Source organism: Lissotriton helveticus, chromosome 6, assembly GCF_964261635.1.
Source record: "Lissotriton helveticus chromosome 6, aLisHel1.1, whole genome shotgun sequence".
Lineage (NCBI taxonomy): Eukaryota > Metazoa > Chordata > Amphibia > Caudata > Salamandridae > Lissotriton > Lissotriton helveticus.
Genome location: NC_136067.1, coordinates 1,701,066,040 through 1,701,088,190, shown reverse-complemented (window position 1 = coordinate 1,701,088,190; position 22,151 = coordinate 1,701,066,040). Strand labels below are relative to the sequence as shown.

General features: G+C 45.9%; 1 protein-coding gene across 13 annotated transcripts in view; it reads right to left on the bottom strand.

Annotated features, from left to right (window-relative positions):
* Positions 1–22,151, bottom strand: part of LOC144763708 (uncharacterized) — a 2,434,724-nt gene that overhangs the window by 1,147,280 nt on the left and 1,265,293 nt on the right. For all 13 annotated transcript variants that reach the window (XM_078649561.1, XM_078649562.1, XM_078649564.1 and 10 more), the window contains one exon: positions 8,007–8,093. In XM_078649561.1, the coding sequence (XP_078505687.1) occupies positions 8,007–8,093 (87 nt within the window). The remainder of the gene's footprint in view (positions 1–8,006; positions 8,094–22,151) is intronic.

The following is a 22,151-nucleotide window of genomic DNA, read 5'->3' as shown; positions in this document are numbered from 1 at the left end:
ACAGGAAGAAACAACCGAATTAACCTGGGAGTGGACAGAAAGTGAGGAGTTTAGGAAAATACCAAGAGTTTTGACTTTGGGGACAGGGAGCGGGGGGACACCAAGTGAAGAAGGCCAATGGGAAGAGGACCAGGGACTGCAACCACCTCCGGTCAAGACAAGCTCCGTCTTGTCCGGATTGAGTTTGAGGTGGTTGCAGTTCATCCAATCTTGGATGAACGACATGACGGATTGGACATTCAGGGAGGACGAGGGGGAGTGGGAGAGGTTGAAAATTAGCTGGAGGTCATCGGCGTAATTAAACACCGTGACCTCGAGCTGCTGTAACATAAAGATAAGGGGATAGATGTATAAATTAAACAAAAGAGGGGAAAGTGAGGAACCTTGGGGGACTCCACATACCACCCTACGAGGGGCAGCGGTGAAACCAGCTAGGTGGACTGCCTGAGCCCTGCCACTCAGGAAGGACTCCAGCCAGGCGAGGGCCAGGCCCTCTATGCCCGCCGCCCTGACACAGGTGAGGAGGATGGAGTGGTCCACCGTGTCAAACGCGGCGGACAGATCTAAAAGGATGAGGGCCTGCGGGATGTTGGTATCAATGCCCTCGCGTAGGCTGTCCATCACTGAGGTCACCACCTTCTCCGTAGAATGGAGGGGGCGAAAGCCCGCCTGCCGAGGGGAGAGGCAGTGGTTAGTTTCCACATGGGAGCTCAGGGTGCTGGTTACGTAGGTTTCTAGAACCTTGCCCTCCCTCTCTCTGTCTCCCTCCTTCTCACCCTCTGTCTCCCACCCTCTGCCTCCCTCCCCCTGTCTCCCTGTCCCCCTCCTTCTCACCCTCTGTCTCCCTCCCTGTTTGCATCCCTCCCTCTGTCTCCCTCCCTCTCTCCCTCCCTCTCCCGCTCTGTCTCCCTCTCTCTCTCTGTCTCCTTCACTCTCTCTTGTCTCCCTTCCTCTTTCTCGCTGTCTCCCTCCTTCTCACCCTCTGTCTCCCTCCCTCTCTCCCTCCCTCCGTCTCCCTCCCTCTCTCCCTCCCTCCGTCTCCCTCCCTCTGCCTCCCTCCCTCTGTCTCCCTGTCTCCCTCCTTCTCACCCTCTGTCTCCCTCCCTGTTTGCATCCCTCCCTCTGCCTCCCTCTGTCTCCCTCCCTCTCTCCCTCCCTCTGTCTCCCTCCCTCTCCCTCCCTCTTTCTCCCTCCCTCTCCCGCTCTGTCTCCCTCCCTCTCTCTCTCTGTCTCCTTCACTCTCTCTCTGTCACCTTCACTCTCTCTCTGTCTCCTTCACTCTCTCTCTGTCTCCCTCCCTCTCTCTGTCTCCCTCCTTCTCACCCTCTGTCTCCCTCCTTCTCACCCTCTGTCTCCCTCCCTCTGCCTCCCTCCCTCTGTCTCCCTGTCTCCCTCCTTCTCACCCTCTGTCTCCCTCCCTGTTTGCATCCCTCCCTCTGCCTCCCTTTGTCTCCCTCCCTCTCTCCCTCCCTCTGTCTCCCTCCCTCTCCCGCTCTGTCTCCCTCCCTCTCTCTCTCTCTCTGTCTTCTTCACTCTCTCTCTGTCTCCCTTCCTCTCTCTCGCTGTCTCCATCCTTCTCACCCTCTGTCTCCCTCCCTCTCTCCCTCCCTCCCTCCCGCCTCCCTCCCTCTCTCTCCCTCGCCCTCCCCTGACTCTCCCTCTCTCTCCCTCCCCTGACTCTCCCTCTCTCTCCCTTGCCCTCCCCTGACTCTCCCTCTCTCTCCCTTCCTCCCCTGACTCTTCCCCTCCCCTGACTCTCTCCCTCCCTCGCCCTCCCCTGACTCTCTCCATCCCTTGACTCTCTCCCTCCCTCTCTCTCCCTCCCTCGTCCTCCCCTGACTCTCTCCCTCGGCCTCCCCTGACTCTCCCTCTCTCGCCCTCCCCTGACTATCCCTCCCTCTCCCTCCCCTGACTCTTTCCCTCCCTCGCCCTTCCCTGACTCTCCCTTCCTCTCTCCCTCCCTCGCCCTCCCCTGACTCTTTCCCTCCCTCCCCTGACTCTCCCTCCCTCTGTCACTCCCTCCCTCGCCCTCCCCTGACTCTCCCTCCCTGTCTCTCCCTCCCTCGCCATCCCCTGACTCTTCCTCCCTCTGTCTCTCCCTCCCTCGCCCTCCCCTGACTCTCCCTCCCTCGCCCTCCCCTGACTCTCCCTCCCTCTGTCTCTCTCTCCCTCACCCTCCCCTAACCCCTCCCTCTCCCTCCCTCACCCTCCCCTGATTCTCCCTCCCTCACCCTCCCCTGACTCCCTCCCTCGCCCTCCCCTGACTCTCCTTCCCTCTGTCTCTCCCTCCCTCGCCCTCCCCGGACTCTCTGCCTCTCTCTCCATCTCCGTCTCCCTAGCTCTGTCTAGGCGAGGTGTAATAATTCTATTAGAAATATCAGGAAAAGCAAGAGCTCTTTGCTGCACACATCGAACCACCTTCCCCAGCCTTCCCAAAATCTGCAGCACATTAGTAATGACACACTAATGTAGAGGGTGCACAAGAGCTGGCTGGACCACCGTGGCAGAGATCAGGTGTAATCTGGAGGGCAGAGATTCCAAGTAAGGCTGGGCTGACTCAGACTTTCATCCCTTCAGTGTTGATAAAACAAATGCTACTCGGGGGAGCATGAGCTTCTGCAGAGGAAATATATGTGCCACATACAGGCTTGCAACGCCCATTGAGTTCAAAGGGCCTCCTCCTCTCCCCCCCACTCCTCATGTGTTCCAGCCCGGGATGAGACAGCTTGCCTGGCACGCACACAGCCCCGAGCACTTCACAGGTCTTTAAAAGACCATTAACTTGTTAATGAGGCTTTGTTCTATTTCACCCCTTCTGAGGCCCGTGCTGCTCCACTCTATGGCTGGAATCTCCCGGCCCCCATAGAGCAGAGCCTCTCCGAGTCCAGGCTGCTGCAACCGGCGATGTTTATTGACACTCTAGAAAAAAAATGTTTTAAAACTGGTACGATGTCTGCAAGGTCCGCGGGCCGCCAAGGAAGGCTTGCCGGGCCGCTGGCGGCCCGCGGGCCGTACTATGAGTACCCCTGCTCTAGAAGTTTACAACATGGAAAATATGTTGGCTGGCCCACTCAAGCCAGTATTATGGACCTCTTTCCACTCCGGTCAAATCAGCCAAAAACCTGGTTGTTCTTTTACAATACCTTAAGCTTTGATACCCAGAGCAGCCACACTATCAGCACATGTTTTCTTCTTATCTAAACTTTGAGAAAGACCCTTCCTTACATTCCTGTGGATCTGCGCCAAGCAGTCATTACCATGCTTATCACCTCGCGATTGAATTACTGCAACTCTGTGTAGCTCAACATCAATGCTTCGTCTGTTAAAAAATGTTGAGTTGGGGGCGTGGACTGCAGCCAAGGAAGATGGCCGCACACTAAGTGAGTAGCGAGCCATATCCTTTCTTTACACCCATCATCCGGCATAATCCCCAGATCCTGATGACAGCTACCGCTGTCGGAAGTGGCAGTAAAGCAGCGGGCAGTATCCATTTACAGGGTGACCCCCGGTTTGTACTCCGGAGGCGGCTGTGGGCGTTTGCGGCTGAGGAGGTCGGTGGAGCTAAGATGGCGGCTGCGGCAGCGGAGCTCGGAGTCTGAGAGCTCTCATCGCTGGAGAGCAAGGAGGAGGCGGACGCTGTTTGGAGAGCGCCTGCTCTTCCCCTTCCAGGCACTGTGCATATATATGTAATGCTTGTCCTTTCCTACTATTATATCCTACCTATCCCAATTGTGAAGCGCTCTGATACCCGGCTGGTTCATGTTTGCGCTATATAAAACTTTATAAATAAATAAATAAAATCCCATCGGAGATGGGATCCGGTCCCTCCACTGGCTTCCGGTAAAAACAGGATTATTTTTAAGGCTCTCTGCACGGCCTTTCTAGCTCTGAATCATAAAGGCTCCAGCCACCTCAACTCCTTCATTGTTACTTCCCGAGTAGGCTTCTTAGATCTTCTTTTCGGAAGCAGGTGTTGGTTCCCAGATTCCGTAAGGCCAGATGGGGGTGGTCAGTCCATTTCGGTGGCTGCAGCCAAACTGTGAAACACCCTACCACCCTACCACCCCAAATCTCACAATCTGACTCTTTTGTTGCCTTAAAAAAACTGCTCTTCTCTTCTCATCTCCCTTAGCCATTGGGACTTCTCTGATTGCAGTTTGGTATTGGGTGCTATCCGCTAGAGATTTGACACCTAAGAGTATAGTGCACTCTATAAGTTCCAGTACAATACAATACTATATTTAACAAAAACATTCTAGTTTCTTGTTGGTGTTCACTATGTTTCACAAATTACTATTACATTACAGACACTAGAAGTGTAGCATCTCCAAAGTGCATTTTTGAACTCAATGGTTCTCATTGAATGGGACCTGCTGGCATCTTAAGTGGGAATCAGTCTTTGGAATAAAAAGTATAAACAGTATAACATTACGTAGGACACATAAACCCTGATTATGAGGTAGAAGGTAATGAGTAAGGTAATTAACACATCCTGTCAACACTCACGTTAGGGTCCAGTGTTTAATAAGTTTGGTAAATACCTCTTATTCTTAGCTTTATGAATGAATGAATGAAAAAACATTTATAAAGCGCATAGCTACCCTTAAGGCAGCCTAGTGCAATCAGCGGACCTGGACAGAAAGGACAGCTTGTTAGGTGGAATTTTGGTCAAGCAAAGTTTTAAGGAGTTTCTGGAAGGGCATCAGGTTGGTCTCCCGACGTTTGTAGGGAGTAAGAGAAGGAACACCCGCCATTTCTTGCTCTTTTTATTTTTAGAAGTAGGGCAAGTAAGAGGTTAGCAGAGTGGAGGATTCTATTAGAGCAGTAGGGGGTGATCATAGATCGACTGATTGTCAATCCATTCCTCCATTTCCTTGAAGGACTTATGCGTGATAGATAAAGCCTTGAATTTAATTCTCTCCATTATAGGCAGCCAATGAAGGGTCTTCAGTGCCGGCTTGGCCGATTGCCGATAGGGGGTCTGGAGGAGCAGGCGAGCTGCACAGTTTTGAACGATCTGTAGCTTGGAGGTTGTAGCTTGGGGGGCTCCCAAGTAAAGGGCATTCCAATAGTCCTGGGACGGGAGGAGAGGAAGTATTTTGCAAAGCATCCTCAGAATGTCATAGCACGTGGACAATAGCTTTGCCACCTGATATTCGAAATTCAGGGAGCGATCCAGCCATATGCCCAAGCTTTTGGTCTGGTTCTTTGGTCCGGAGCGGGGCCAAGACAGTTAGGCAATAGTAGCACTGAATTGAAGATTGGAGAGTTGGCGAGGAGCATAAGCTCCGTCTTATCTCCATTTAGTTTCAGACACAAGAGCTCCATCCATTTGGCTACGTTCTCCAGGCAGCGGCCTTAGCCGCCGGATGACTTTTGCGAGGTGTTTAAGGCCACCACGAGCTGTGTGTCATCGGCGTAGGCAACTATTTTTATGCCAAATGGACAGACTATCTCTGTCAGCTGACTCATGTAGACATTAAACAGTGTAGGCAGCTGAGAGACACACGCTTAGACATGATATCTCCTTCGAAGACCTGAAAGGACCAGTCTTCTAAGAAGGATTGGAGGCAGGTGATGACACACCCATCACCCCAAGACTTCTGTGTTTAAGAGTCAAGATGTTAGTTGACGGGGTTGAATGCAGTGCTTGGGTCCAAGAGAATAATAGCCACTGTACCAACTTGGTCCAGAATTTTCCTGGCCTCTTCATCTACTGCTAGAAGAGCTGTTTCTATCCCATGTTGAGGCCGGAACCCTGTCAGTGAAGGGGCAAGGAGATTGTTGGAGTCTAAAAACTCAGACAGGACTGAAGGATTTTACTGAGCACTAAGAGAAGGGAAACAGTCGCGATTGGATTTTTTAAGTAGAGCTTTCACCATAGCACATTTACATGGCGGCGGACCACTCCAGAGGATATGGAGGAATTGATCAATTCAAGAATCACTGAGACAATTGCTCCAGTGGCTGAGGTCAAACCATGAGGAGGGGCAGGATCCCTAGGAGAGCCTGAATTAACAAGAGCTGAGATGGATTCCAATGTTTTGAGGTCCAACAGAGCAATTTGTTCCAACAACGCTTAGGTACAATGAGGTAAGACAATTGTAGGAGACAGTTCTTTACGACCATCTGTGAGGGGGAAGGTTATATATATTTTTGTGATTTTCTCATGGAAAACTCTGCCAAATCGTTGCAGCGGGCAAGGGCGCCATCAGTGGTGGCTTGTGGAGGGGGCAATTTAAGGAGAGTTTTGGCAATGCAAAAGATTTACCGATGGGAATTAAATGCCAGGCTGATTTTTTCCTCAAAGGAGGCAGCTTGTGCCGATTTGATTCCAGCCTGATAGATCTTAATTGCCTCCCTATACTTTAGTTTGCTAAATTCACCGTAGTCCCTTCTCCATTTCCTCTCTAATCTTTTGCAGATTTGTTTAACTTCACATAGCTTAGGGGAGTACCATGGGGAGATCTGGGACCTGACTTTTTTATATGTAGAATTTTTTGGAAAAGTACAGTCTAGAGAGGACTCGATCCAATTGTTAATTTTATCATTGGCCGAGATGGGGTTCGGATTGCTAAGGGGCCTAGTGTCTTCGAGAGCTGAGACCCATTGTTCTAGGGGAAGCTTAGACCAGGCGTGTTCCTGACTGCCAACTAAACTAAATGAGCCAAATGGACCTGTGATGTCCCATGACAGAGGGATCAGAAAGTGGGCTGACCATTGCAGCATGAAAATGGGATCCTGTAGATGCTCCTTGACGTGGATGGCTCCAAAGACTCTTTGTTTGAACTGGAGTGCTGAGTGATTCCTAACTATCTTAGAAGCAGTAGAGTCTATGGGTTTGTCTAAATGTAGGCTAAGATCACCTAATATAGTAGAGTTGGAAGGGGAACTGGCTAGTTTAGCAATGGCTTCAGGAAGAGCTTTGAGAAATTGTCCATAGGCTTCGGATGGACGATATATTAATAGGCCTGAGAACATGAGGGTAGGCGAGTAGCCTATAGAAAAGGAAAGATTCTCGCGGTCTGGTAGAGGGTCAGCTGTGATGCAACATTTAAACAGGTCTTGGTAAATAATTGCAATGCCACCACCTCTGCCGCTCTTGCGATCTAACCGCTGAATAAGGTAGCCATGAGGGAGGGATTGTGCAAGGACAGGATCGGACTCCTTGTTGAGCCAGGTTTCGGTTAGAAACAGAGCATAGGGGTGTTTAGTCTTTACTATAGAATATGAGTTATTAGACACAACATCAGCACTTTCTATGCTAAATTTCATATTTAGCAGAATTTACTGCACATTTTATCCCCCCTAAATACCAAAATATTTGACAGGGAAATAGCAGGAAGAGGCAGTAATTAACATATCATTCAGCATTCCAATCCCTGTGCAAACTCCATCTCATCATCATGGCAACGCCATTCAATAATTCTTTGACTTCACTGAATTCTCAAAGCCTATTTGCCTATTAGATATGTATGGCTCTCACAGAGAGCCACTATTATGAACACCAGATTCTAAATCTGATTATTCAGTGCTATGATATGGCAATATTGCGACCTTATAATGGAATTCCAACCTGCTCTGACAGCGCTGCCTCTCTACTCTCATTGGGAGTAGACAGCACAGTTTGGGAGGGAAGCGAATGTGCTTGGGGTGGGTGGCAGGTGGCCAGGTACTTTATTTTTATTATAGGAAGGAAGGTCATGCTATCTATTTCTTCCCCATTACTTCTCTGCACTTGCATAGCAGTTGAAAACAGAGCCAGATATTTTTGGGGGCATACATAACATTATAGATGGGTAATAAGTGAATAAGGTGGACGTTTTTCCCCTCAGGGTTCTGATTAACATCATGGAAAATTGTCACTCAAAACCCTCAGTGAGAAAATACACATTATTTACTGCTACACATCCATGATTCTTATTTTATAAATGTCAGCCGTGTTGTTGTATGTATATAAGATCTGCAACAGTATATCTCATCACAAATTTGCTCTTTGTACTGACCTTGCTGGTTATTTTCCACACTGAGGTCTTTTTCGGGAAGGGCTGTGGTAGTTGTCAAAAGATCCTCAGGCTTTTCTGTTTCAGGTGCTATAAAAAAGGTTGAAACAGTGACTATCTATACGCTCAAAAAGCTATATATATTACAATGCTAAAATATCTAGGATACTTTTAAATGTTTTAATATTGTCTACTGATCGCTCTACTGAAAGGGGCAACTGAGGCTCCATCATGGGGTTGAGTTGGGGCTAGGTGTTACCGCTTAACTAGAGATGCATATTCCCATAAGCAATCCTAAAGTATTGTGGGTTGTATTTATTTATAACTCATGAATGGTTTGTACTTAGGGTGTGTAACAAGGATTATGTTTTTTCCAAAATCCTAGCGTCAGATAAAATTGGGGAACGTATGCTACAATCAATACAAATTCAACATGGAAATATTGGCAAGACTACCACGTGTTAATAGCTGTTGCTATGACTTGCATTCACTAATGACCCTCCCTTTCGTCATTGCAACAAAAAATGGATGTTCACCTCTCTAGACGGGGTCAAGGTTTGAGGCTTTGATCCACTTAACCAACAATATTACTACCACAGTGGGTAATTATGCAATTAAATAGAATGAAATCTACTTTTATATTAGAGAGGATCATTCCATATAATAGTGTCATCTGCCACGCCCAGCCCCAACATCTCATTTGAAGCAGTTATCTCCTGTCAACTTTGATTCAGTGGCCATGGCTATCCATGTCTAAGCTCATGATAGTCACTTCTCCTTATGAATGGATGGCAGATATGAGAATTTTGTGCTTCTGCCATACATTCTAGCAGATCAATTACTTGGTTACAGTTGACTTCCAACTGAATGGAATCATTATGTCTGAAGAGGATGAAGCTTTTAGGACATAGTATGTATATAGGAGGACTGCTGTGTAAAAGTGGTTGATTGGCATTAACTTGATATCATTTTATGGATAGAGTAACAAGCAGGTACAAAGCCAGTAGGTGCTGCTTTTTATCAAGGAAGCAGTGGCATTTCATATTTGGTATTGGTATTGTTGGTGGTATTGGATTGGTGGTGGTGGTATTGGTGATGGTGGTGGTGTTGGTATTAGTGGTGGTGGTGGTATTACTGCTGGTGGTATTGTTGGTGGTATTGGTGGTGGTATTCTTGGTGGTATAGGTGGTGGTGGTGGTATTGTTTTGGTGGTGTTATTGGTTTGGCGGTGGTGGTGGTGTTAGTGGTGATATTGGTTGCGGTTGTATTAGTGGGGGTATTGATGGTGGTGGGGTATTGGTGGTGGTGGTGGTATTGGTGGTGGTGGTATTGGTAGTGGTGGTATTGATATTTTTGGTGGTGGTGGTATTGGTGGTGGTATTGGTTTTGGTGGTGGTGGTATTGGATTTTTGGTGGTGGTTTTGGTGGTGGTGGTAATATTGGTGGTGGTATTGGTGGTGATGGTGGGTGTATTAGTGGAGGTGGTATTGGTGGTGGCAGCATTCATTGGTGGTGGTGATGGTGGTATTGGTGGTGGTGAAGGTGGTGGTATTGATGGTGGTGGTGGTATTATTGGTGGTGGTATTGGTGGTGGTGGTGATGATGGTGGTGGTGTTAGTGGTGGCATTGGTGGTGGTGGTGGTATTAGTAATGTTGGTATTGGTGGCGGTGATATTGGTGGTGGTGGTATTGGTAATGGTGGTATTGTTCGTGGTGGTATTGGTATTAGTTGTGGTGGTGTTGGTGGTATTGGTGGTGGTGGGGGTTTTGGCGGTGGTGGTATTGGTGATGCTGTGGTATTGGTGGTGGTGGTAGTATTGGTAGTGGTGGTGGTATTGGTGGTGGTGGTGGTATTGGTGGTAGTGGTGTTGGAAGTGGTATTGGTGGTGTTGGATGTTGTATTGGTGGTGGTGGTATTGGTGGTGGTGTTGGTGGTTTCCAACAGCGGTATCTCTGTTGGCTCTGCCACTGGAAATCATACCCAGGTGGTCCATTATAGTTGAGGCCATCAGAATAAGGACAGCAGACAACTCTGGTGTCCCACTTTTCTGACCCCTACAACAAAAAACAAAAATATTTGGTTTGCTGCCACCTAAAGGATGGTGTGAATGCACAGAGCGCACATCTGGAGTGGCAATAAACTCAACATTTTGCATATTTATCTCCATTAGGATGGCAGACTTTCTCTGCCACCCTGATGGACAGAGTAAAGACTACAATACACTAAATCAGGGTGGCTATCTGCTTTTTACCTGCTGTCCATCCATTCTAGCAGATCAATTACTTGGTTACAGTTCACTTCTAACTGAATGGAATCATTATGTCTGAAGAGGAGCAAGTTTTTAGGACATAGCATGTATATAGGAGGACTGCTGTGTAAAAATGGTTGATCGGCATTAATTTTATATCATTTTATGGATAGAGTAACAAGCAGGTACAAAGCCAGTAGGTGCTGCGCTTTATCAAGGAAGCAGTGGCATTTCATATTTGGTATTGGTATTGTTGGTGGTATTGGTGGCGGTGGTGGTATTGGTTTGGTGGTGGTGGTGGTATTGCTGCTGGTGGTATTGGTGGTGGTATTCTTGGTAGTATTGGTGGTCGTGTTGGTGATATTGGCAGTAATGGTATTGGTTTGGTGGTGGTATTGGTTTGGTGGTGGTGGTATTGGTGGTGGTAGTGGTATTAGTGGTGGTAGTGGTGGTATTAGTGGTGGTATTGATGGTGGTGGGGTATTGGTGGTGGTGGTGGTATTGGTGGTGGTGATATTGATGTTATTGGTGGGGTGGTATTGGTGGTGGTGGTATTGGATTTGTGTTGGTGGTTTTGGTGGTGGTGGTAATAATGGTGGTGGTATTGGTGGTGATGGTGGTGGTATTAGTGGGGGTGGTATTGGTGGTGGTGGTATTGGTGGTGATGGTGGTATTGGTGGTGGTGTAGGTGGTGGTATTGGTGGTGGTGGTAGTAGTGGTATTGGTGGTGGTGGTGATGATGGTGGTGGTGTTAGTGGTGGTATTGGTGGTGGTGGTATTGGTGGTGGTGGTATTAGTAATGGTGGTATTGGTGGTGGTATTAGTTGTGGTGGTGTTGGTGGTATTGGTGGTGGTATTTTGGTGGTGGTGTTGGTGGTGGTATTTTGATGGTGGTGGTGGTATTGGTGGTGGTGGTATTGATGTTATTTGTGGGGGTGGTATTGGTGGTGGTGGTATTGGATTGGTGGTGCTGGTGGTAATAATGGTGGTGGTATTGGTGGTGATGGTGTTGGTATTAGTGGGGGTGGTATTGGTGGTGGTGGTATTGGTGGCGATGGTGGTATTGGTGGTGGTGTAGGTGGTGGTATAGGTGGTGGTGGTATTATTGGTGGTGGTGGTATTATTGGTAGTGGTATTGGTGGTGTTAGTGGTGGTATTGGTGGTGGTGGTATTAGTAATGGTGGTATTGGTGGCGGTGGTATTGGTGGTGGTATTAGTTGTGGTGGTGTTGGTGGTATTGGTGGTGGTATTTTGGTGGTGGTGGGGGTATTAGCGGTGGTGGTATTGGTGATGGCAGTGGTATTGGTGGTGGTGGTGGTATTGGTGGTGGTATTTGAGGTGGTATTGGTGGTGGTATTGGTGGTATGGGTGGAGGTGGTGTTAGAAGTGGTATTGGTGGTGTTGGATGTGGTATTGGTGGCGGTAGTATTGGTGGTGGTATTGGTGGTTTTCAACAGCGGTATCTCTGCTGGCTCGGCCACTGGAAATCCTACCCAGGTCGCCAAATATAGTTGAGGCCATCGGAATAAAGACAGCAGACCACTCTGGTGTCCTAATTTTCTGACCCTTACAACAAAAAACACAAATAATTGGTTTGCGGCCACCTAAAGGAAGGTGTGAATGCACAGAGCACACTGCTGGAGTGGCAATAAACTCAAACGTTTGCATCTTTAATTCCATTATTCCATTAGGGAGGCAGACTTTCTCTTGCTTGCTTCCTTAACATTCTGCCACCCTGATGGACAGAGTAAAGACTACAATACACTAAATCAGGGTGGCTATCTGCTTTTTACCTGCTGTCCATCCCTATGGACTTTACTTGTCAGAATGCATGAGTGCCTTTGTTATTCATAATTTTCAACAAGCAACCAACTCTTACTAACAGAATTTAAGTTATGTTTTGCAATCAACATCATATTTTTAACCTTGTGGAAATAGAATTCATGATCTTATTGTTCAATCGTCAAATGACTTATTGGCTTCGTTAGTTGCCCTACATTAGTTCATACACTCATAGTGTCTGATTCTGCTTTTCGTGTTTAGAGACACATTGCAGACCTCCCTCCTCACTGGTGCTAAAATGGATTCAGAGCTGCAAAAGTGAAATCAATTAACGCTAAGTAACTATGGTAAAAGGTGGCCTTCCAACAGGATAACCTATCATTGGCCCACGTACAGCATACAATGACATATAACAGTGAAGGAATTCACACTAAAGGGAACTGCGAAGCTGTCTTAACTAAAAGGACAGCAGTTCAGATCTATTAAGATTGCCACTGAATCTACAAGTGACATGGAAATCACAATCCCAATAAAGACAATAGATAAGGGGGACATGCTTCCTTCAGTATTCCTTGCAAAGTACTCCTTACATGTCACACAAGATAATATCCCAAAAGTCGTCATTTATTGGCTACGGCATAGACATGTACCAAATGTAGCAATTAGGCTGGATGTCGTAAAAGCAGATCATGTGGGAATGACATTTGCATATGCAGCAGAAGTGCTACATTATCAACGCTACAGAAAAAATATTGGTGGCTCTGTAAGCCTAACGTAGCAAAGAAATAAGTCAAACAATGTACTATTTGTCGATAAACAAATCTGTATCTCAGAGGTACACTACTACTCTTAAAACATCAAATCACTCATTCCATATATCTTATCCTGACCAAATCAGTAGGAACCCTCCATTCAGACAATGGTCCAGTGCTTCCTGCAGAAGCACTTGCTCATCCAGTGTCTGGTTTGGGAGCATACCCACTATTCTTGCATCCTTTCCACCTGCAATTGACCAGAATAGTTGTGTAAGCTAACATTGCACTTCTTAAACAATATTTGACCAGTACGGTATTTAATACAGAATTTTCTTGTTATCACAATCCATGTCAGGTCCACAGAGAACAAAATAAGCAGTGAGAGATGCATGACAAAGTCACACACCATATGAGAAGTTTTTTGGTTTTCTTGATGTAGATGGTAGATGTCATGCTCCCTGGTGAGGTGGAAACTCGCCAAGAAACAAGAGAGACTGTCTGTGAAACCAAAGCACCTGCAGGATGACTCCTTGGACTGAGGTAATTGGCTCCAGAGAAGATTTCAGGCAAGACGACCTTTACACCATCATACCGACAACACATTCCAGTTCTTGGTCTCGGAGGCTCTCACACTAGTACCCTGCCGCCATTGCTCAGGGCCAAAAAGAATCATAAGGCATTAATTGATCATGTCAAAAGGCACCCCGCTAATCCCAAAGTGCCTCCAGATTTGTTCTGTTCATCCTCCCATTCTGGAGTTACCCAAGAACAGATCAGTTGCATTGACATTTTTTTTATGGAAGGGGGAATTAGCTGAGCCTTAAGCTTTGCCACCACAGAATCCTGACCTGTTTCCAGTGAGTGATGCATCCACCCTCCGCAGCACCTCAAGAGGAACCTGCACCTGATGAAGTGGGTGCCAAATGTTTTTGTCCTGTTCCAGACAATTCAAAGTCTGAAACCACTGAACGCCGCACATAAATTGTCAAATTCCATTGGGCTATCAGCTGATACATCCTCCCTCCCTTGGTCTTACATTTGGCTTGTAATGACTGGCAGTTGGTTGCTTTTGTGGATTACTTTACTCATTCTCACCATGATGATGGTGCATGGGCACTATTTTCCTTAGCAACTACAGCCATCTAGTGTGTTATAAACATTGCATCCGCATATATCCTCTCATGGTGTGACTAGCAACTATCATGTGGTTAGCATTACTGTGTATATGTTACCTCATCACATCTTCTAGGGTAAAGTGCCTTATCAAGTTGTGGGACTAAGTTAAATGGTTCAAATACCACATGTTTTGTGCATTTGTCTGAATAATGTCACAAGGTTCATGTGCCAGTGCATTAGACATTAATGCAGTGAAGTAGCTCCTGGCTAACCTCAACATATAAGTTTATTTCAATGCTGATATATATATCAGAAGATATGATGTTTCCACCTTTATGCTCACTACTAAAAAAAGAAATCAAGCAACAGGACTTTATTTCCCATCATCCATCACCACAGGAAATGACATCACTAGATCTCCCATCATCCACCTATACAAGAAGAGATGTCACTGAAGTTCCCATCATAAATCTGGACAGGATGTGACATTACTAGTTTTCCCTCCAAAGCCGTCTTTAAAAGAAGAAGCCAAGGAAAAAGACTTAATTTCCCATCACCCATCAGCCAGGAAATGACACAACGGCACTCAACTCCTCTCCCCTCCCTGCACCTACTAAATGGCAGCTGAAACTCAGACGCACAGCGGGAGCACCAAAGGTAAGCCTGTCTGCACAGGTCTGTGCCTGCACCACGCCCAGTGCTAGGAACCTTAGTCTGATCACCGCCCAGCGATACTCCAAGCACTGCATAGGTTGCTCGACCACAGATGCTGTTCCCCTAACTGCTGCAGTGCACCAAGCCACAGTAAGATTTTTCAACTGTACCCACTGTTGGTTGTCCAGCAGCCACACCCCCATGCAAATACTAACAACTCCTTCAACAACCCCTCCCAACACACACACCACACAAGCACCAACAGTGGCTTCACTCCCACCCTACACCACATGCCACATCAAACTTGCACGTAAACACCCACTTGCATGCATGCTTCTCAACACACAATCACTTAGCAAACACAACCGAAATATGGGACGTGCTGAGTAGCGACGCATTTGACATCCTCTCCATCACAAAGACCTGGCTCAACCCCTTATAAGCTCCCAACATCGCCATGGCAATCCTAGCAGGGCAGAAGATCGGTCAACACGACCACAAGCCAGGAGGAGGACTCGCTGTCATCTACAATGAATCCATCAAATGCACAACATCCACAGAGAACGCCATCACATTCATAGAACACCTGCACTTCAAGCTGCAAATTTCAGAAAACGTCACCCTGAACAGAACTCTCTCTTACAGATCACCCAGACCACAAGCCACCTTTACCAGCCTTCTCGCCAACTTTTATGCTCCGCACTAGTGAGCCGCATCGAGGGGAGCTCCTAAAGCTGCAAGGAGATCTTCTTGATAATTAAGAATTTCACGTCGCCCTCAGCCACTGTCACCAACGTTACTGCCTCTCAGAAACTATGCGTCAACCTATATAAAGTCTTCCAAAGCAACCATCGCAAACATCTACAGCAACTTTGCACACAACCCAACCCCAGAGAACTTGTTGCTAACTTACCAACCACCAACCAAGATGACTACCTGACTGAATCGACAAACCTCACCAGAAACAACACAATGGCAACTATGCAAACTATCCACTCAGGGGCCCCAACTGACCCATACCCTCACCACATCTACAACCTGGGAGCATCAACAATCAGCCCCAACCTGGCCCAAATCATCAACACCTCCATCACGTCTGCTACTTTCTCGGATGAATGGAAACTTGCAGAAATAAATTCCCTCCTCAAGAAGCCCACAGCTGACATGAATCAACTGAGCAGCTTCTGATCCATCTTCTCTACTTCCCTATCCAGCCAAAGTTATTGAAATAGCCGTCAACAAGCAACTCACAACCCACCTTGAACTTCACCATCTTCTAGACAACACTAAATCAGGATTCAGAAAGAACCACAACACTCATCATGGCCACCGATGACATTCAAATCATTCAGCACTGAGGAGAAACAGTGGCTCTCATTGTGCTTGATCTCAAATGGTCCTGTTCCTTCCTCGTGGAAAGAACCCAAAGAGTCAGGCTGCCAATCTTCCTATTAGAGACAAAGAAATTGATATGTGGAGTCCCACAGGGATCGTACCTCAGCCCCAACCTTTTCAACATATAGATGACACCGCTTGCCAACATCATCTGATCACAAGACACGGCGCTATCTCTTACGCCGATGACACCCAACTTGTCCTCTTCCTGACGGACCAAACAAACACCGCCAGAACCAACTTCAACAGCTGCATGACCGTGGTAGCAGACTGAATGCAAACCAACTGCCTTCTGCTCAACTCCAGTAAGACATACAAACTGGTCTTTGACAACAAGAGCTCCCTATGGAACTTCACCTGGTGGCCATCGGAGCTAGGACCAACACACACACCCACATATCATGCAAGAAATCTAGGGATCATCCTAGACAACAGGCTCAAAATGACGACTCAAGTCAACAGTGTGCACCTCCTGCTTCCACATCCTACTAATGCTGCAATAAATCTTCAAATGATTGCCTCAGAACACCAGAGGGACCATCACGCAAGCACTCATCACCAGCAGGCTGGACTTTGGCAACACTCTACGCCAGAATCGCCAAACAACTCCTACAAAGACTCCAAACCATCCAGAACAACACTGCAATACTCATACTCGACTTTCCACACCACGCCCACATCACACCTATGGATGCTTCATTGGCTTCCCATTCCCAAGTGCAGCCAATTCAAGCTTCTCATGCACATACAAAGCCAGACACAACACAGGACCAGACTACCTGAACAGCCACATACACTTTCAACAACCCGCCAGACACCTACTCCCCGCCTCACTCGCACACATTCCCAACATCTGCAAAAGCAAAACTGTAGTTCGTTAACATTCTCCTACATAACACCTAAGACATGGAAAGACCTCCCTCAACACATCACACCACAGATCCCTATATCTGCTCACCCTTGCTGATTCATTTGCCTACCTGGTATTGTTTCTCTGGTTACTTTTTCTGTCATTTTGTCTCTGCCTATTGCCGGATTCTAGATCTGCCTGCTCATTGCTTCAAGTTGTACCCTGGGTCCCGTGATATCGGAGAGGTGGCTGATTCTGCACCTGACTGTTTGTCCGGCTATCTCGGGCCGGCCAAACAGTCATGCACACTTTGCATGTTCTCCACCAAGGCTGCATTGCAGCCTGAGTGGAAAACATGCCAGGCTCCCTTTCCCTCTCTGAGCACTGAACCATGGTGCTTAGACCAATCACAACGCTGCTATCAGCAGCGTAGTGATTGGTCAGGGGAGTCTGGAAGACTGGGTGCTTCCTGTTAATGGTTCCTACGAAGCGAGGCGACTGCTCGTGATCAGCAGGGGAAGTTTTCTTTCTTTCAATTTCCTTACCCCCATCTTCTGCCCCCATACCACTGCCACCGTCCCACAAAATCCCACACCAGCCACCACTTTTTAAAAAGCCCACTTTGCTCCATATAGCATATAACCCTACTGTACATCAGAAATATATGACCCAAAAGAATACAAAAAAGAGACAACCTGTACAATCAGAAAATATTCCAAATATAATATGGTTAATCCATGGTACGAACTCCTTGCCCATCACTACAACTATGGAACCTTCCTATTCAATTCCATTGAATTGGACCTATTCCTGTTAAGATTGGTCTGCTGCTGCTGTCTTCCTCTGGACTGTCACTTTTAAAGGCTGCCTGCACATCGCACAGCCTTTCAGAGGTGCAACAGGGGCGTAGCACCATCGGGGGACTAGAGATGTTACACACCCCTAAAAAATGTATTCTGTAGTAAATAGTTGGGTATCTGTGCTTTCACTCGGGTAATGTGAAGTGTTTGACAGATTTCACCTGAGATTTTTATAAGCCCACACTGACAAAACACACAGACTGCTGTATTTTGAGCTGCTTTGCGTGACCTTGCATCACTTTGTAAAAGCACAATGTGTTAGCAAATCTGGACGTCAACATCCAGCTCATTCTGATAACCTTCTCAGTGCAGCTGTTAACGCCAAAAATACTACAGAAGGTGCTGCAACCTTCACAAATATAGTATGTTGATCAATTTCAGTGTATTAGACTGTTTGGGTGCTAGTCTGCATTTTCTAAGATGTCTCATTTCAAATGTATGCATGGGAGTGACTCATGTTTCATTATTGTAGATGCTATCCTACTTCTTCTCTGAAGATGACTCCAAAGTTACCTCACTCTACAATTTCGCCTTGTTCTACTTTGGAGCAAATGGTCTGTTCACCTGCACCAGCAATGTTGATTTTATCACATATAGGTCCATCATTAACGAATTTTAGCTATTATTCAAATGGCTCTGCAGCTGTTCTTTCTCCAGTGCCATCCATGGTTTCTGTGGTGTGTTTTCCACCATGGTCCCCTTAAATTCATCATCGTCGAAAGACCAGAGCCCTGATTATGAATTTGGCAGTCTTACAGAAGGCCGCCACACCAGCCCACACTGCAAGACCGCAAAACCCGTAGGCAGACCGCCCGCTGGGTTGGGTGGTCCTGCTGTAGAGGTCCCACGGCGGTGCGTATCTAAGGCCCCAAGACATGCACTGAAGTGAGACCCTCGCAGCCCATTCGTGCACGGAAAGAAATGCACAATGTTGTGCGTTTCTTTCTGTGCAGAAACAGTGGGTGCAAAAATGCAGGGGGACACAACATGTGACCCCCCTACATGCACCTCCATGCACAGATGCGACAGGTGGGCCTTTTAGGGCCCCCTGAGTTTCCTCACCACCACCCTTTTCATGGAAGGCTCACAACCATGAAAAGGACGGCAGTGAGAAAACTTGTAATAAGCTGGCAGCGCCGCTGTGGCAGCACCAGCATATTGCAGCCTCAGACCGCTGTGCCACCGCTGCGGGCTCAAGGACCAGCAGTTGCAGCAGTCCAGTGGCGCTCCAACTGCTGTTCTTGTAATGAGGTGGGGGGACCACCAGTCTGGCAGTCCATGGTCTGCCACTGCAGCGGTTAGACTTTTTTTAGGCCTGTGTACTTCATCAATGACACTTCAAAAGGGCTCGCAACTGCAACTGGTTTGTCTGTCATGCTGTGCTTTGTATCCATCTTCTGATTTTGCACCTGCTTCCTCGTTAAAGTATGCTTATTGCTTTTGACTTTATGGCCATTTCTCAGAGTGCAACAATACATATTAAACAATTAATGTTATCTATCATTCTAGAGTCGTTGTAATTTTACATGTTTTTGAATTGGTGCCCACCATTAGCCTGTGGCCTAATCTACGGATTATTAATTGCTAATGCGGATTGCTTTTATTGCATTATGCCTATAACTGTGTAACAATATATTGCTTATATTTAATATATTATGATAGCGTGATTTCCGATGATATATATTTGTATGTGGTATAGTTTTTAGCTCAAGGCCTAGAATTTTCTAATATGTATATTCACATGCTCCTAGTAGATATTTCAAACACTGCATCATAAATTGTGGGTATAACAAGCTTGCATCTAGGGAGTGTTTCCCCAAGGACACTAGCAAATAACCTAACAGGCCACGCATAGACAAAGTCTGGCCTTGCAAGCAGAGGGCAGCCCATCTTTACCACATTGGTGAGCAATAATGTACTCCATTTCTGACGACTGCAGGATTTTTTGGTGTTAATTCATACAAGCAGATACTCAGTAGGAAGGTGAATTATAAACAATTCTACCTCGTTTCATAATATTTATGCTTAGTTTCCTATCTCTTAAATAGGTAGTGGTGGTCTGAGAAAGTCGCACATCTAGTTCTATCTAACAGTACAGAGTTGTATACTTTTTATTACAAAGGATATAGGAATTACGGTGCCAATCAAGGTAACAATGTCATCCCACTACCAAGGATGTCGAATCAACAGGTACAAAGTACCTGATATTGAGTATTTTATAAATAGGTTGTACCTCGGCACTCTACTAATTTTCGTTATCACCAATGGTGATTTTCTTTTGTATTTTATTTACTATGAAGGTTCTGTTCCTATCAAATGTTTCTCGATTGTATTACAGAAAGAACAGTTAAATGTTAAGTCTTGTTATATTTAATATTGCTTCACTTGACAGTATTTTGTGATATTGAATACTATTTTGTGATATTGAATACAGTATTGTTCTTCAAATGTGTATCAATAGGTTTTTCAAGGAACCACAACATGTATACAAAGTTTCAATGGTGCTATTCATAACCAATTGGACATTTTTTCTGAAACTTTTTTGGGGCACTACAAAAAGAAAAGACATGTTGACGGTCACGTTTGGGGTCCTGGTCCTAGAACCCTCCGAATCGTGATGGTCACTGAAACAGCCGATGACAGCCGACAGGAGTTTCGTTACTTACTATGTAACTTTTTCAAGGCTCATTCCTGACGTAGTCTAGTAGTAGATATATTTTCTCCCTGTATTGTAGCTCTGTGCGATGAATGGCTGATAACTAGTGGATCACTAGGACAGCCTCTTCAGAATATGAGGGATGCCATATAGTGAATATTGTAGTAGAATAGACCCCATCCAGTGAGCTGGTGTGAAAAACTTTCAGGTTCGGCCCTGTATTCGATTTCTAAGACACCTAATTACAATGGTTTCTAAAAAGAGGGATCTCTCCGTACTCCTCAATTAAGCAATAACGTAGAGAGTGCCGGGTGAAGTTCAGCACACGAGGACTATGATAGGTCCTTGGAAGTAAAAAAATCGTGGTGTGGCGTGTCCGGGATAATCTTTCGATATGAGCGGCGGCCGCTCATTAGGTGTCTTAGAAATCGAATACAGGGTGGAACCTGAAAGTTTTTCACACCAGAGCACCGGATGGGCTTATAATAAGTAATGAAACACGTGTCGGATGTCTTCGGCAGTTTCAGTGACCATCACGATTCGGAGGGCCCTAGGACCAGGACCCTCAACGTGGCCGTCAACATGTCTTTTCTTTTTGTAGTGCCCCAAAAAAGTTTCAGAGAAAATGTCAATTGGTTATGAATAGCACCATTGAAACTTTGTATACATGTTGTGGTTCCTTGAAAAACCTATTGATACAAATTTGAAGAACAATACTGTATTCAATATCACAAAATAGTATTCAATATCACAAAATACTGTTAAGTGAAGCAATATTAAATATAACAAGACTTAACATTTCATTTTTGGATTTTCTCTTCTTTTGACTTTGAAACATGCATCTATGATGTCCCTTTATGTATGAGCTGTTCTTTCTGTAACACAATCGAGAAACATTTGATAGGAACAGAACCTTCATAGTAAATAAAATTTTAAAAAATTCACCATTGGTGACAACGAAAATTAGTAGAGTGCCAAGGTACAACCTATTCATAAAATGCTTTGTTTCCTCTTTATTGCAATGTTACTGAGATATTAGGCAGCATTATCCTGGATATGCTCTGTATTATTTTGACCTTTAAGAAAAGACTCTTATAATACTAGTCCAGACATCTTGTGCGTGTGCTGTTTATGGATAAAGTCTTAGAGAAAACCTGGAAGATATACTGGATATCTAGTAGCTTTGTCTGGTCCTAACTTGGACCCTTTCCGAATAAGTTGGGAGGAGGTTCTAGGGACCCTTATCAGTCTTCCCAACTCCAAATGGTAAGTTGATATACATGTACTTCCCGAGAACCAAGGGAATCCCCTGGTGAGGCAAAAATATTAGCTGGACAACAGAAGAGACACAAGCAAATTTGCTTCCACGTTGGGCACTGAAGAGGAACACAAAGTCTTCTCCGGCATTTTCTTGGCTGAGATCATATTGCAGTGCCCACCAGGAGAAATGGTAATTTGACCTGATTTCTCTGCCCTCATTCCAGAATCAGTTAAACATGTATACGCCAATGAGAGGGTGTTAACGCTAGCTCCTGCACTTTACCATAATCATGTTGGCTGGGATGATGAGTCTGCTCATTACAAAATCCCATTAAAATCAGTTCCTCAAGACAAAACCCAATAAAGCATGATGCTAAAACAACAAGTTAGGGAACTCCTAGAACAACTTGAGTGCCAGGGTGTAATAGAAAATTGCACCTCACCCATGAATACTCCCTTGTTTCCCGCAATGAAACCGGACAGTTCATAGTCTCGTCTTAGACTACAGACATTTGAAACATTTCCACATGCACATTTGCAGTACAAAATGCATATAGTGCTGCACTAATGA